Genomic DNA, 15807 nt, shown 5'->3' with positions numbered 1-15807 from the left:
CATAAATGATTTGGATGAGAATGTAAAAGGTATGATCAGCAAGTTCGCAGATGACACGAAAATTGGTGGGGTGGTAAATTGCGAGGAGGAAAGCCTTAGGCTACAGGACGATATAAACGGGTTGGTCAGATGGGCGGAAAAGTGGCAAATGGAATTTAACCCTGAAAAGTGCGAGGTGATGCATTTTGGACGGACAAATAAGGCAAGGGAATACACAATGAGTGGTAGGACCCTAGGAAGTACAGAGGGTCAGAGGGACCTTGGTGTACATGTACATAGATCTCTGAAGGCAGCGGAACAGGTAGATAAGGTGGTTAAAAAGGCATATGGGATACTTGCCTTCATTAGCCGAGGCATAGAATATAAGAGCAGGAAGGTTATGATGGAGCTGTACAAAACGCTGGTGAGGCCACAGCTGGAGTACTGTGTGCAGTTCTGGTCGCCTCACTATAGGAAGGATGTGATTGCTTTGGAGAGGGTGCAGAGAAGATTCACCAGGATGTTACCTGGGATGGAGCGCCTCAGCTATGAAGAAAGACTAAACAGGCTGGGGTTGTTTTCCTTGGAGCAGAGAAGGCTGAGGGGGGACCTGATTGAGGTGTACAAAATGATGAGGGGCATAGATAGGGTAGATAAAGAGGAACTTTTCCCCTTAGTAGGGGGGTCAATAACAAGGGGGCATAGATTCAGGGTAAGGGGCAGGAGATTTAGAGGGGATTTGAGGAGGAACTTTTTCACCCAGAGGGTGGTTGGAATCTGGAACTCACTGCCTGAAAGGGTGGTAGAGGCAGGAACCCTCACAACATTCAAGAAGCATTTGGATGAGCACTTGAAATGCCATTGCATACAAGGCTATGGACCAAATGCTGGAAAATGGGATTAGACAGGACAGGGATGGATGGGCGGCGCGGACACGATGGGCCGAAGGGCCTCTTTCTGTGCTGTAAAACTCTATGACTATGACTCTAAAGGCCAACATACCATTTGCTTTCCTAATTGCTTGCTGTACCTGCATGTTAACTTTCAGTGATTCGTGTACAAGGACACCCAGGTCCCTCTGAACACCAACATTTCCCAATCTCTCACCATTTAAAAATTCTCTGCTTTTCTATTTTTCCTACCAAAGTGGATAACTTCACATTTCTCCACATTATATTCCATTTGCCATGTTCTTGCACACTCACTTAGCTTGTTTATGCACCCTTGAAGCCTCCTTGCATCCTCCTCACAACTTACATTCCCACCCAGCTTTTTATCATCAGCAAACTTGGATATATTACATTTAGTCCCCTCATCCAAATCATTGATGTAGATTGTGAATAACTGAGACCCAAGCACTGATCCTTGCGGTACCCAGAAATGACCCGAATTTCCTGCTCTCTATCCCAAATACCAGTTGTTGTTGTTCGGAGAATTTTTTTTACATATAATGGTCTCAAATTCTTGACAGACACAAGTGTGGTGGAGCTGAACCACTGTCTGTCTTAACTCCAAACTGGAGACTCTCTCCCAAATCTCAGAGATGTGGCCATTTACATGATGGGGGTGGGGCGGCATTCATGTTTGCAAGGGAACTTCAGAGGCACCCGCCCCAAGCCTCTGGGAGTCATTGAGGCAGAGACCACTGCGGCTTTTAAGGGAAGAGTAGACAAACGTTTGAAGCAGAAGATAGAGAGCTCAGGGGAAGAGAGTGGGGTAGTCGGATTAATTTTAGATTGCTCTAGACAAGAGCCGGCACAGACATGATGGGCTGAATGGCCTCTTTCTGTGCTGCAGGTGCAGATGGTGCTATGGAACCAGAACATTGCATTATTTTACTTCAGTACTACAAACTGATACACGTGTTTCTAAAGCATCAAAAAATCTGACGTAATTTTTTATTACAAATTGAATGCCTGGGTACATTTCAACATGTGCTGCATTTGACAGCCTTTGGAGGTGATTTCCCCAACTTACTTTATTAATACCCTTTCACACTGCTTTTCTTTCCATGAAACAACCACATAGACCATAATAATACAGCTCCTCATCACGTCGAGACATCTCAAAGCACCTTGAATTACATTTTTTTTGGGTGCAGTGACCGTTTATATGTAAAGAAACTCATGGTGCCTTGTTCTGTAATGTGGCGGTGCTTTCAAAGGGGCACTGTTTCTTGTAAATGTGTTCGGCTAAACCTTTTTTGTGCAGAAACCTGTGTCACGGTGACATAAAACCTATTGAATTACATCATGTCTGACTAGGCATTGTTGAAGCTTCTCTTAGACAAATTTAAAAAAAGGCTGCCATATTTTTTTGTGTCAGCTGTGGCTCAGTGGGTAGCACCCTCACCTCTAAGTCAGAAGGTTGTGGGTTCAAGTCACACTCTCGAGACCAGAGCTAAAAAATCGAGGCTGACACTCCAGTGCAGTGCTGAGGGAGTGCCACACTGTCAGAGGTGCTTTCTTTCAGATGAGATGTTTCATGGAGGCCCCATCTGTTCTCTCAAGTGGACATAAAAGATCCCATGGCACTATTTTGAAGAAGAGCAGGGGGAGTTGTTCCCCGGTGTCCTGGCAACTATTTATCCCTCAATCAACATCACCAGAAAGAGATTATCTGGTCATTATCACATTGCTGTTTGTGGGAGCTTGCTGTGCACAAATTGGCTGCTGCATATCCTACAACACAACAGTGAATATAATTCAAAAGTACTTCATTGGTTCTAAAGCACTTTGGGAAGTCCTGAGGTTGTGAAAGGTGCTATATAAATGCAAGCTTTTCTTTTGTAACAGTCTATCGGTTAGATCTATAATTAATACTAACAAGAAAGTTTGAAGGGAATAAGAACATAAGAAATAGGAGCAGGAGGAGGCCATTCAATAAGATCATGGCTGATCTTCTACCTCAACTCCACTTTCCTGCACTATCTCCATATCCCTTGATATCTCTGTCTTGAATATATTCAACAACTGAGTCTCCACAGCCCTCTGGGGTAGAGAATTCCAAGGATTCACCACCCTCTGAGTGAAGAAATTTCTCCTCATCTCAGTCCTAAATGGCCAACCCCTTATTCTGAGACTGACCCCTGGTTCTAGACACCCCAGCCAGGGGAAACATCCTCCCTGTCAAGCCCTGTAAGAATATTGTATGTTTCAATGAGATCACCTCTCATTCTTCTAAACTCCAGAGAATATAGGCCTAGTCTACTCAATCTCTCCTCATAGGACAATCCCGTCCATCCCAGGAATCAGTCTGGTGAACCTTCATTGCACTCCCTCTATGGCAAGTATATCCTTCCTTAGGTAAGACCAAAACTGTACACAATACTCCAGGTATGGCCTCACCAGGGCCCTATATAATTGTAAGACATCTTTACTCTTATACTCAAATCCTCTTGTAATAAAGGCCAACATACCATTTGCTTTCCTAATTGCTTGCTGTACCTGCATGTTGCCTTTGAGTGATTTGTGTACAAGGACACCCAGGTCCCAATGAACACCAACATTTCCCAATCCCTCACCATTGAAAAACTCTGCTTTTCTATTTTTTCTACCAAAGTGGATATCTTCACATTTCTCCACATTATATTCCATTTGCCATGTTCTTGGCCACTCACTTAACCTGTCTATATCTCCTTGAAGCCTCTTGGCATCCTCCTCACAACTTACATTCCCACCCAGCTTTGTATCATCAGCAAACTTGGATATATTTGATCCCCTCATCCAAAACATGGATATAGATTGTGAATATCTGAGGCCCAAGCACTGATCCTTGCCGTCCCCCTCGTTATAGCCTGCCAACCCAAATATAACCTGTTTATTCCTACTCTGTTTTCTGTCCATTAACTAATCCTCAATCCATGCTAGTATATCACCCCCAATCCCATGAGCCCTAATTTTGTTTAATAGCCTCGTGTGTGGCACCTTATCTGTTCCTGGGACTAGGGACAGGGTCACTGGCAAGGCTTGGAAGCTAAGCAAGAGCCAGGCCTGGTTAGTACCTGGAGGGGTGACCATCAGGGAAGACCAGGTGCAGAAGGTCACGGAAAGAGCCCCGAGGAGGGGCGGTTGGTGAGAAGGTCACAGAAGGAGCCCCGGGAGAGGCGGCTGGTGAGCAGGCCCGGGTGTTGGGCTGAAGATTGTCGGACAGAAGGAATGGTGGAAATGGAATGGAGGCATGCAAGATTTTGTTGTTCATGTACTTGTGAATTATTATTATTACCAGTTAGTTTAATGCCTGTAGTAGGGAAATGCATGGGGCACTAGGTATGCTTAGCTAAAGAGCACCAAAGGCTTAAGGAGTCAGCATGGATTTAGAAGCAACGGGGATGCATCGTTAATCTGCTGGAATTCAGGAGGTAACTAAAATACCAAAGGCTGTCCAGTGGCTGGAATTTACTTGGATTGGAAGGCGGCATTTGATAAAGTTCCACATGTGAGACTCAAGAAAAATCTCCTGGAACTATTTGCAAATTGCCAAGCCGAGTTGAAAAGAGGAAGGGCAGGGGCAGCAAGAAGTGCTGATAAATCAGCAACAGCTGTGTCTGGGAGCAGTGAGTGATGGAGTTCCACAGGAGTCTGTGCCAGGTCTTCTGTTACACATACTAGAACATATCTAGGCTGACACTCCAGTGCAGTACTGAGAGTGCAGCACTGTCGGAGGTGCTGTCTTACAGATGTAACATCAAAGCGAGGCCCCGTCTGCCCGCTCATGTCAATGTAAAAGATCCTGTGACACTAATTCGAAGAGCAGGGGAGTTATCCCCGGTGACCTAGCCCACGATTTATCCCTCAATCAACACTTTAAAAAAGATTATCTGGTCATCATATTATAGTTTCTGCAATCCTGCTGTGCGCAAATTGGCTGCAATGTTTCCTACATTACAACAGTGATTACACTTCAAAAGGTACTTCATTAACTGTAAAGTGCATTGGGATATCCTGAGGTTGTGAAAGGCACTTTTTAAACACAAGTCATGCTTTCATTCTGTTGGTGCAGGAGATCACTAGCGTTCTGCAGGATGTCCAAGAGTAATTGGAGCTGGGTTAGTTATAAAGTGTTCTTCCTAAGGGGAAGGAATGGGAGATAGAACAGGAAGTGTCTACACAATACACTGCAATTGCTCCATCTAGTGGCTGATAACATTTATCCAGTATTATCAGACTTGGCAGTAATGTTTCTTTATTTCATATATTCTGTGCACCCATTGTGGAACTTATGCCTTGCGCTCCTGTTGAGGCCAGGCCGTTCCCAAACTAAGAGTTCTCTCCCCTTCCCTTGCTCAAGACAAGGTGGACCTAGACTTAGGTACACAAGGCATAATTTCAAAGTTTGCTGATAACACGAAACTCAAGAAATGCAGTAAACAATGAAGCGGACAGCAACAAACTTCCAGAGGACATAGACGGACTGGTGAAATGGGCAGAGACATGGCAGGTGAAATTTAACACACGGTAAAGTGATATATTTAGAAGAGACAATATGAACCAAATGGTACAATTTTGAAGGAGGCATATGAACAGAGATCTGCAGGGCGGGAGTAATTACACAAATCTTTGAAGGTGGCAGGAGTTGATATGGCTACCAAAAAGCATATGAGCTCCTTCACTTTATTAATATAGAAGTCGAGTACAAAAGCAAGGAAGTTATGCCAAACCTTTATAAAGCACTGGCTAGGCCTCAGCTGGAGTATTGTGTTCAATTCTGGGCACCGCACTTTCAGGAAGGATGTCAAGGCCTTGGAGAGGGTGCAGAGGAGATTGACCAGAATGGTACCAAGGCTGCAGGACTTCAGTTATGTGTAGAGACTGGAGAAGCTAGGGTTGTTCTCCTTTGCACAGAGACATTTAAGAGGAGATTTGACTGAGGTGTTCAAAAATTATGAATGGTTTTGATAGAGTAAATAATGAGAAACTGTTTCTAGTGGCAGGAAGGTCGGTAACCAGAGGCCACAGATTTAAGGTGATCGCCCAAAGAACCAAGACGACATAAGGAAACATTTAAAAAAGTGGTTTTGATCTGGAATGCATGGTCTGAAAGGGTAGTGGAAGCCGATTCAATAGTACAGGAAACTCTCGATTGACCGGCACCTAAATAACCAGAAATCTCTGTTAACCGGCAAAATTCAGGAGTAGGTTCAGCGAAGTTTTACTTCATATTAGTGGCCGTTCCTGGATCTGTGGCTGTGTAACCAGGGTTCCTGCACCTGTTGCTAAGCAACAGGAACGCCTGGATCATGTGGCCAGAGCTCCTGCACCTGTTGCTAAGCAACAGGGAAGCCTGGATTTGTTGCTGTGTACGGAGCTCTCGTACCTTTTACTATACCTCTCTGTAATCCAGATTTTTTGACAAACCGGCACCACGCCGGTCCCGCATAAAGAGTTTCCTGTAACATACAATCTGCAAAGGCAAAAGGGAAACCGTTTCTGCAGGTTTCGTTTTAAGTGGAGACACGTAAAAAGTGTCTTCAGTCTCCGACTGCTTTCACTGACAACACGCCTTCAATGCAAAGCTGCCTTCAGACCAGAACTGAGTGGGTATGGAAGGAGTGAAGACTCCAGGGTTTGTACTTGGAGAGGGTTCATGCCGGTCACTCAGGAAACGCCAGTGCTCACAGCGACGCAGAAAGAACCCGACATTATGAGCTACTTGGTTCCTGTAATGAAATGAAAGCAAGGGCTTGGAGCATGTATAAGTTCAGGAAAATGCCTAAGCAGTGTTCAAGTAAATGAGGGGGGAGGGAAAAATTAACTTGGAAAAAGGAGACTAAATGGGGAGAAAATACTTAAGGGACTAATTTTTTTTATTTTTTATTATTTGTTGTGTTGAGCCCCCATCCTTTTGCCAGGACTTGTCCACCTTTAGGAAAAAAAACAGCATTCTTATTGGCACAGAGGTTATAGACACAGAACATTATGGGTAGTCTAATATTCAACGTTAATAAAACACATCACTCTGCACAAAGATTCACAGACAATGAAAATAAACAATTCACCAATTACTCAAAATGCTTTCATTGTAACATCTTTAAAAACTAATTTCATCTTTATTTTTTTTTAAAGATATCTGAATTTCAACACGTCAAATTTGATCGGTTTCAGCACAAAGCTGCATTTCCCAAACAGCTGTTGTGCCACAGACGAGGAGCAGCCTTACGCGCTAACCTTTGGTCAGATGTCAAGTTACAGATAAAAAAAAAGGATTAATTTAAGAAAAAAAAGGCAAGACATTCCCAAAACACAAGGGAAACCTGAAATCATGCATAGAAGTGAAACTCAACCTTCAGCACATGTAAGGCTTTGAAAGATTTCCTGAGCATGAGAGTAATAAACACTTGTGTTCCTCGTGTAACCTTCAAATTATGCTCCCCCCACCCCCAACTCTCCCCGTTAATTCACTGCACACTACCATCCGGACATTTTCTGCAGCCCACTCTGCACTCTTAGCTGCAATATAAAAAGAAGGCACCATCTGCCATACAACAGGGACCCAAGCAGGAACCAGGCAAATGGTGGTCCTTGGTACCGAGGCGAGATGATCAGTAGATTGGCAAGGCAGATTTGCTAAAAATCGGGCTGCAAATCAACGACGTGGAAGATCACTTTTACAGATCAGTGTTGATCGTGAACGCAAACCGACGGCACCTCATCCAGTGATGACCTGTCACTGACCTGGGATGGCGGGGGGAAGAGGAGGGAGAGAAAAAAAGAGAAACACATACAAAACACACATTTGAATTTAGTTGGTGACTGGAATATGCTGGTGCTTTGTTTTATTTCTCCCTCTACCCCTCCACCCACCCCGCCCCCGCCACATTGTTCAATGCTTCAGCAAGTCGACGCGTGCATCTTGCAAGCGCGTTTCGGTCTCCAGCAGGGGGGCGCCTGTTGCTGCGGGGAAAGCTGAAGAACGCGAGAGGATTGATTCCAAGGCGGCCGACACTTGGTCGGGTACATAAAGTTCAGGAAGACGCTCCCGCGGTCAGATGTAAATTGGATGGTACTGGCGCGAGGTCAGTTTCTTCCTGCAGGTCGGACACGTGTGTGAATTTTTGAGTGTGTCCCGGATACACTGGCTGCAGAAGATGTGACCACATTTAGTGGAGACGATAAGCCTCCCACTTTGGACAATCTAGGCAAGGACCAAAAACAATAACATTTGTTTGTAAAATCTTCCAACAACAGCAGCATATACACTGTGGCTTTGAAACACCACCATGTGAATTTCCCTTTTTCTTGGTCAGAAGATTCTGAATTCGAGTCTCGCACCAGGACTTGAGCCAATTTAGGTGCTGAGCAGTACTGAGGGAGTGCTGCATTATCAGAGTTGACAACATTAGGTGGGTGTCTTTCCTGCCTGAAGACGATGATAGAACAGGAGGAGGCCATTCAGCCCCAGAGCCTGCTCCGTCATTCAATTAGATTGAGGCCGATTTGTGTCTCTTTCTGTCCGATCCCCATAAATATTCTACAGTAAAAATGTAAAATTAGAGTTCACTTGAATCAATACAGGAAACTTTCGTTTAACCGGAGGTTAAATGTCCGGAAAGCTCTATCTGCCGGCAAAATTCAGGAGCCGTTTCCTATAAAAGTTTTTTTTACTTCTCGTTGCTTTTTTTTTTCCAGTCAGGCTCTGCAAGGTCTAGCTGAAGCTGTTGCTTAGCTACAGAGACGCTTTTAAGCTGCAGCCAACTGTTTTGAAGCTGTTGCTAAGCAACAGGGTTTGTTGATTCACACGGAGCTCAAAAGCTCCGTATGTTTTAACATTAGCGCTGGTTTCTACGGCAGTTTTGATGGTACGGCACCAGCTCGGTCCCGTCAGTGCCGGATACCAGAAAGTTTCCTGTACTTGAATACTAAAGTGCAATTCTTTTGCCTGCTACAGGAAACTTTGAGATATCCGGCACCGACGGGACCGAGCTGTTGCCGTCCCATCAAAACTGCCGGACAAACCAGCTTTGGAGCTCCGTATCTGGCAACAAACCCTGTTGCTTCTAAACAGTCGGCCGTACCTTGCAAGCGTCTCTGTAGCTTAGCAACAGCTTAAGCGAGACCTTGCAGAGCCTGACTAGTGAAAAAAAAAGCAACGAAAAGAAAAAAAAACGAATGAAACAGCTCCGGATAAACCAAAGTTTCCTGTATTTTAAGGGAGGCAGTAACATTTTAATAAAAACATTGCACATTTCTGCTGAAATAGCAGACTAGGGAACTGCGTACAAACATTTATACCTCAACATGCACAGGCTTTAACTTCAGAGCGTGAAGGTTGGGGATTTGGAAATAACACCAATGCTTTAGGATCGTTACTGAATCAAATCAAAACTTAAAACATGTTTACACATGCAGAGTTACAGCATATCCATCAGCACCTTCTACAGCAAGTCATTCGCATCTTTATATCTGCTGGGTTTTTTTTTTCTGAACAGCATTTGAGTGATGAGGGAATGAGGGAAGCTGTCTGGGAGATGTGACTGAGCCAGACGGTGTGAAGGAGCGCCCTCGACTGACGCAGGTTCAACCAGCTCATGTACGCAGGTGCTCTGACCAGCCAGATCTAGGTTAACAGCAACAGCATAAAGCAAAAATGACTCTCAATGTTAGTCTGAAAGCAAAAGACTTGTATTTGCATAAAAAACAAACACTTGCATGTATATAGCACCTTCTCATCCACAGGATGGCTCAACCACTTTTAAACTAATAGATTACTTCTTAAGTGTGATGACTGTTACCGAGGCAAACGCAGCAGCCAATCTGCATGCATTAAGATTCCACAAAGAACAACAGGACTGTGTGACCAGTACATCTGTTTTAGTTGTTGAATCAGAGATAAATATTGGCCAGGACACAGGGAGAACTCCCCCGGCTTTTCTTCGAACAGTGCCACTGGATCTTTATATCCAGTCTGAAAGGCAGCTCCTCTGGCACTGCAACACTCCCTCAAGTACTGCACTAAATCGATAGCCTAGTTTACATGCTCAAATCCTGTAGTGGGATTTGAATCCACAGCCGACAGGCTCTGGCAGGAGTACCACCAACAGAGCAGAGCCAAGCCGAGACACAGCACTTTATTGCAGTGCAGCACTGAGGGACCACTGCACTGTTGGAGGTGCTGCCTTTCAGAGGCTGAGAGGTTAAATTAACATCCCATCTACCTAGTGAGGTGGATTTAAGAGCTCATGGCATTGTTCAAACAACAGCAGAGGAGTTAATGGTCAACATGCATCCCTCAATCACCACCATCACAAAACAGATTACTAGCCACTTATTCTATTTTCTATTTGTGGGACCTTACTGTGAGCAAACTGGCTTTTTTGCCCAAGTAACAGTGACTGACATGAATCTTGCCATTCATGTAGAAATGACTTATGAAATAATACTGGGCGGCCTGCTGGTGGCGCTGTCCAGGGAGAGTATAAATACTCGGGCACGGGCCCAGTTTGCGCAGGACATTTTGTAAACAGGAACTAGTGAAGGATAACTAGACCTCCATGTTGTGAAACAGTCGATTAAAGCCTTGTTTAATACTCTGACCAAGTGCCTAGTAGTTTTCTTACGTCAGTGACACTCAAAAATATTAATTCATTGGCTTTGGAATAACCCAAGGACACTGTATAAATTCAAGTTTGTTATGTCTCGTACCTCAAAGCGCGTCACATACAATGACTTGGAGCGAAGTGCAGAGACTGCAGTATAGGAGAATGTGGCAGCCATTTAGCGCACAGCAAAAGCCCAATCGCAGCTGCACCATTTTGGGGAAATATGCCACTTCATAACATTTTGTGTTAGCCCGGGCTGTGGGTAGCACTCCCGCCTCAGTCAGAAAGTTGTGGGTTCAAGTCCCACTCCAGAGACTTGAGCACAAAAATCCAGGTCGACACTCCAGTGCAGTGCTGAGGGAGTGCTGCACTGTCGGAGGTGCCGTCTTTCGGATGAGATGTTAAACCGAGGCTCCGTCGACCCTCTCAGATGGACGCAAGAGATCCCACGGCCACTACTCGAAGAACAGGGAGTCTCAGGTGTCCTGGCCAATAAGTATCCCTCAATCAACATCACAAACAAATGATCAGGTCATTATCCAATTGATGCTTGTGGGACCTTGCCTGCACAAACTGGCGGCCGTGTTTCCTACATTACCACAGTGACTACAATTTAGAAGTACTTCATTGGCTGTAAAGCAATTCACAAAGTTGTGAAAGGTGCTATAGAAATACAAGTCTTTCTTTCTTTCAAGGTGGCAGGGCATGTTGAGAAGGCTGTGGAAAAAAGCATATGGTATCTTTGGCTTTATCAATAAAGAGAGTACAAATGCAAGCAAGTTATGCTAAACCTTGATAAAGCACTGGTTAGGCCCCAGTATTGCGTTCAATTCTGGGCACCGCACTTTCGGAAGGATGTCAAGGCCAAGAAGAGATTTACTAGAATGGTTCCTGGGATGAGGGACTTCAGTTATGAAGCTGGAGTTGTTCTCCTTACAGCAGAGAAGGAGAAGGGGAAATTTGGTAGAGGTGTTTATCAAAACCATTCATAACTTTCATGGAGTAAATAAAGGGAAACTGTTTGCAGTGGCAGAGGGTTGGTAGCCAGAGAACACAGATTTAAGGTGATGACGAAACATCCCCACCCCCCGCAACTCCACACAGCAAGTTGTTGTGATCTGGAACGCGCTGCCTGAAAGGGTGGTGGAAGCAGATTCAATAGTAACTTTCAAAAGAGAATTGGATAAATACTAAGGGGAAAACATTACAGGGCTATCAAGGAAAGAGCAGGGGATCGTTCTTTCGAAGAGCCAGCACATGCACGATGGGCCGAATGGCCTCTTTCTGTGCTGTATCATTCTATACAACAATTGCATTCCTCCACAGATGTTGGCTTACCTCTGCGTAACCATCCATACATATGGGGCAGCTAATGGTTCCTGAGGAAGTCCTGCGGTGAACAAAACTGTTATCAGATCTGCCAAAAAGAAATACAGGTAAATATTTATTCTGATTACACCTGCACACCTTCACTGCTATCGTCACTAATTTCCCCTCCCACCCCCCCCCACACCCATGCTGGGTTTCTGTCGCAAAGATCTACAGCAGCTTGTCCAAGTGGCCTTTCTACATGAGCAAGCCGAGGCAGTTTACTGGTTGAAGCGAGACTGACTGCCCGGCCCAGGAATGGCGGGACCAGCCACAGCAACTGAGCCCAATCGGTCACGACATCCAATCGGGAATGAGATCAAACGCTTGAAGCAACAAGGCGGCAAATGGGACTGCAACAGATGGGGAAGCAGAGTGTCCCAATGGCCTCTTCCTGTATCAAAATTTCTACCACCAATTGAGTGGCGAATGAGGCGGGGTGGTTGGAGAGAGAGAGAGAGAGAGAGAGAGAAAGTGTGGGGGGGAGACGTACCACCCAGAATCTTGGGTGTGCGTGAAAAATGTTTAAACAAATTGCTCCACTTTTTTCTTTAAAAGACCCGTAGGTCTCACTCCCCCCAACCCTTGTCTGACCCAGGCACAGTTTGCTGGGACCCAGGATGTTGGGGAGTCCTTAAGCCCAGCTTCGTGCCCTTATGGTCATAGCTGGCTGTGGATTGAGACACTGAGGTTTTTAAACGCATCACATTGGGTCGGATTTAAATCCAGGTCCAAGAGATGAAAGGGCCAGTGGAAATACATTTCTAAACAGAGGCAGATACAGACACCATCAGAGGAAAAGTACAATCTGTCACTTTTGTTGTTCGCGTGTCCAATTTGGGGATTTCAACGGGCTGTTCCAGGATCTTGGGACGAGTGCAATTACCCAAGCATTTTAAAATCAGCCACTTATACTGCAGGTTACTTACACCATCTAACAGATAACAAAAACTCGACTTTATCTTTGGGCGATGTCATGGCATAACATGTTGGCTTACCAATAAGTCAGTGGGCTGTCACATGATGCTCCACAAAGCAAGTCAAGATTCAGTCAACACTTTTAGAAGGGCTGTCAGCCAGCACTCCGTAGCCCTCCATGTGGCAGGAGGAGGGAGCTCCTTTTCACATGCTGCCACAGGTCTGGCATCAGGTTGTTCATCTCTACCCGCTCAGCTGAGAAATAGCAAACGGCACCATTAAAAAAGGGAAAGTGCCTCCCAGGGCTGAAAGGAGGGTGGTCAGGGATGGTTTGATGTCAGCCATGGCTCAGTGGGCAGCACTCACGCCTCAGTCAGAAGGTTGTGGGTTCAAGTTCCACTCCAGATATACAAGCACGGAATCTAGGCTGACACTCCCAGTGCAGTACTGAGGGAGTGCTGCACTGTCGGAGGTGCCGTTTTTCGGATGAGACGTAAAACCGAGGCCCCGTCTGCCCTCTCAGGTGGGCATGAAAGATCCCATGGCGGGGGAGTTATCCCCGGTGTCCTGACAAAATATTTATCCCTCAACCAACATCACTAAAACAGATTATCTGGTCATTATCACATTGCTGTTTGTGGGAGCTTGCTGTGCGCAAATTGGCTGCCACGTGTCCTACATTACAACAGTGACTACACGTCAGAAGGAGTCGATTGGCTGTAAAGTGCTTTGGGATGTCGGGAAAGGTGCTATAGAAATGCAAGTCTTTCTTTTACCTCAAGTCTTTGTTACACAAAGCAGGATGAAGCTGATTTCCCTGAGGTACATGTGCTGCACTGGTTCTAGACAGGCTGCTGCTCCCATCTGCTCTGGCATCTTCTTCGTCACTGCAGAGAATACAGCTGTCTGACGGGGTTCTGCCTGGCTGATCTTCGGTGGAACTTGGCTGACTATTTGAAGAGGCGAGGTCTGCAAAAGAAAAGCGTGTAAAAATGTTCTATTATTCTGACCAATTTCCTGGTATTTCTGTTTGTGGATCAGAGGGGCCGAGGGGGGGGGGGGAGGAGGAGAGGGGGGGGGGGGGGGGGGAGGAGGAGAGGGGGGGGGGGGGAGGAGGAGGAGAGGGGGGGGGGAAGGAGAGAGGGGGGGAGGAGGAGAGAGAGAGGAGGGAGGAGAGAGAGAGGGGGGGAGGAGGAGAGAGAGAGGAGGGGGGAGGAGAGAGAGAGGGGGGAGGAGAGAGAGAGGGGGGAGGAGAGAGAGAGGGGGGAGGAGAGAGAGAGGGGGGAGGAGAGAGAGAGGGGGGAGGAGAGAGAGAGGGGGGAGGAGAGAGAGAGGGGGGAGGAGAGAGAGAGGGGGGAGGAGAGAGAGAGGGGGGGAGAGAGAGGGGGGGAGGAGAGAGAGGGGGGGAGGAGAGAGAGGGGGGGAGGAGAGAGAGGGGGGGAGGAGAGAGAGGGGGGGAGGAGAGAGAGGGGGGGAGGAGAGAGAGGGGGGAGGAGAGAGAGGGGGGGAGGAGAGAGAGGGGGGGAGGAGAGAGAGGGGGGGGAGGAGAGAGAGGGGGGGAGGAGAGAGAGGGGGGGAGGAGAGAGAGGGGGGGAGGAGAGAGAGGGGGGGAGGAGAGAGAGGGGGGGAGGAGAGAGAGGGGGGGAGGAGAGAGAGGGGGGAGGAGAGAGAGGGGGAGGAGAGAGAGGGGGAGGAGAGAGAGGGGGGAGGAGAGAGAGGGGGGAGGAGAGAGAGGGGGAGGAGAGAGGAGGGGGGAGAGAGAGAGGGGGGAGGAGAGAGAGAGGGGGGTGGAGAGAGAGGGGGGAGGAGAGAGAGGGGGGAGGAGAGAGAGGGGGGGAGGAGAGAGAGGGGGAGGAGAGAGAGGGGGGTGGAGAGAGAGGGGGGAGGAGAGAGAGGGGGGAGGAGAGAGAGGGGGGAGGAGAGAGAGGGGGGAGGAGAGAGAGGGGGGAGGAGAGAGAGGGGGGAGGAGAGAGAGGTGGGAGGAGAGAGAGGGGGGAGGAGAGAGAGGGGGGAGGAGAGAGAGGGGGGAGGAGAGAGAGGGGGGAGGAGAGAGAGGGGGGAGGAGAGAGGGGGGGAGGAGAGAGGGGGGGAGAGAGAGGGGGGGAGGAGAGAGGGGGGGGAGGAGAGAGGGGGGGGAGGAGAGAGGGGGGGAGGAGAGAGGGGGGGAGGAGAGAGGGGGGGGAGGAGAGAGGGGGGGGAGGAGAGAGGGGGGGGAGAGAGAGGGGGGGAGGAGAGGGGGAGGAGAGAGAGAGGGGGGAGGAGAGAGAGGGGGGAGGAGAGAGAGGGGGGAGGAGAGAGAGGGGGAGGAGAGAGAGAGGGGGGAGGAGAGAGAGAGGGGGGAGAGAGAGAGGGGGGGAGAGAGAGAGGGGGGAGGAGAGAGAGAGGGGGGAGGAGAGAGAGAGGGGGGAGGAGAGAGAGAGGGGGAGGAGAGAGAGAGGGGGGAGGAGAGAGAGGGGGGAGGAGAGAGAGGGGGGAGGAGAGAGGGGGGGGGAGGAGAGAGGGGGGGAGGAGAGAGGGGGGGGAGGAGAGAGGGGAGGAGAGAGAGGGGGAGGAGAGAGAGGGGGGAGGAGAGAGAGGGGGGGAGGAGAGAGAGAGGGGGAGGAGAGAGAGAGGGGGGAGAGAGAGAGAGGGGGGAGGAGAGAGAGAGGGGGGAGGAGAGAGAGGGGGGAGGAGAGAGAGAGGGGGAGGAGAGAGAGAGGGGGGAGGAGAGAGAGAGGGGGGAGGAGAGAGAGAGGGGGAGGAGAGAGAGAGGGGGGAGGAGAGAGAGAGGGGGGAGGAGAGAGAGAGGGGGGAGGGAGAGAGAGGGGGGAGGAGAGAGAGGGGGGGAGGAGAGAGAGGGGGGAGGAGAGAGAGGGGGAGGAGAGAGAGGGGGGAGGAGAGAGAGGGGGGAGAGAGAGAGGGGGGAGGAGAGAGAGGGGAGACAGAGCGGAGAGGGAGAGAGAAAGAATGGAGAAAAAAGAGAAAGGAGAGACGGAAAGAGGAGAGAAAGAGAGCAGAGGGAGAGG

General features: G+C 48.2%; 1 protein-coding gene across 7 annotated transcripts in view; it reads right to left on the bottom strand.

Annotated features, from left to right (window-relative positions):
• Positions 1-1844: 1844 nt before the first annotated feature.
• The window catches only part of rnf4 (ring finger protein 4), a 55782-nt gene continuing 41819 nt past the window's right edge, over positions 1845-15807 (bottom strand). For 6 of the 7 annotated variants that reach the window (XM_085973529.1, XM_085973202.1, XM_085973139.1 and 3 more), the window contains 3 exons: positions 13579-13771; positions 11855-11933; positions 1845-8112 (listed from right to left, as the gene is read on the bottom strand). In XM_085973529.1, coding sequence (XP_085829655.1) covers positions 7963-8112; positions 11855-11933; positions 13579-13771 — 422 coding nt within the window. In that variant the 3' untranslated portion in view covers positions 1845-7962. The remainder of the gene's footprint in view (positions 8113-11854; positions 11934-13578; positions 13772-15807) is intronic. The other variant, XM_085973615.1, reaches the window with a different exon arrangement.

The sequence above is a fragment of the Somniosus microcephalus genome, chromosome 1 (genome assembly GCF_052327205.1).
Source record: "Somniosus microcephalus isolate GS21.2 chromosome 1, FLI_Smic_1.0, whole genome shotgun sequence".
NCBI lineage: Eukaryota > Metazoa > Chordata > Chondrichthyes > Squaliformes > Somniosidae > Somniosus > Somniosus microcephalus.
Note: the sequence above shows the minus strand (reverse complement) of the source record. Positions and strands in the feature narration are given on the sequence as shown.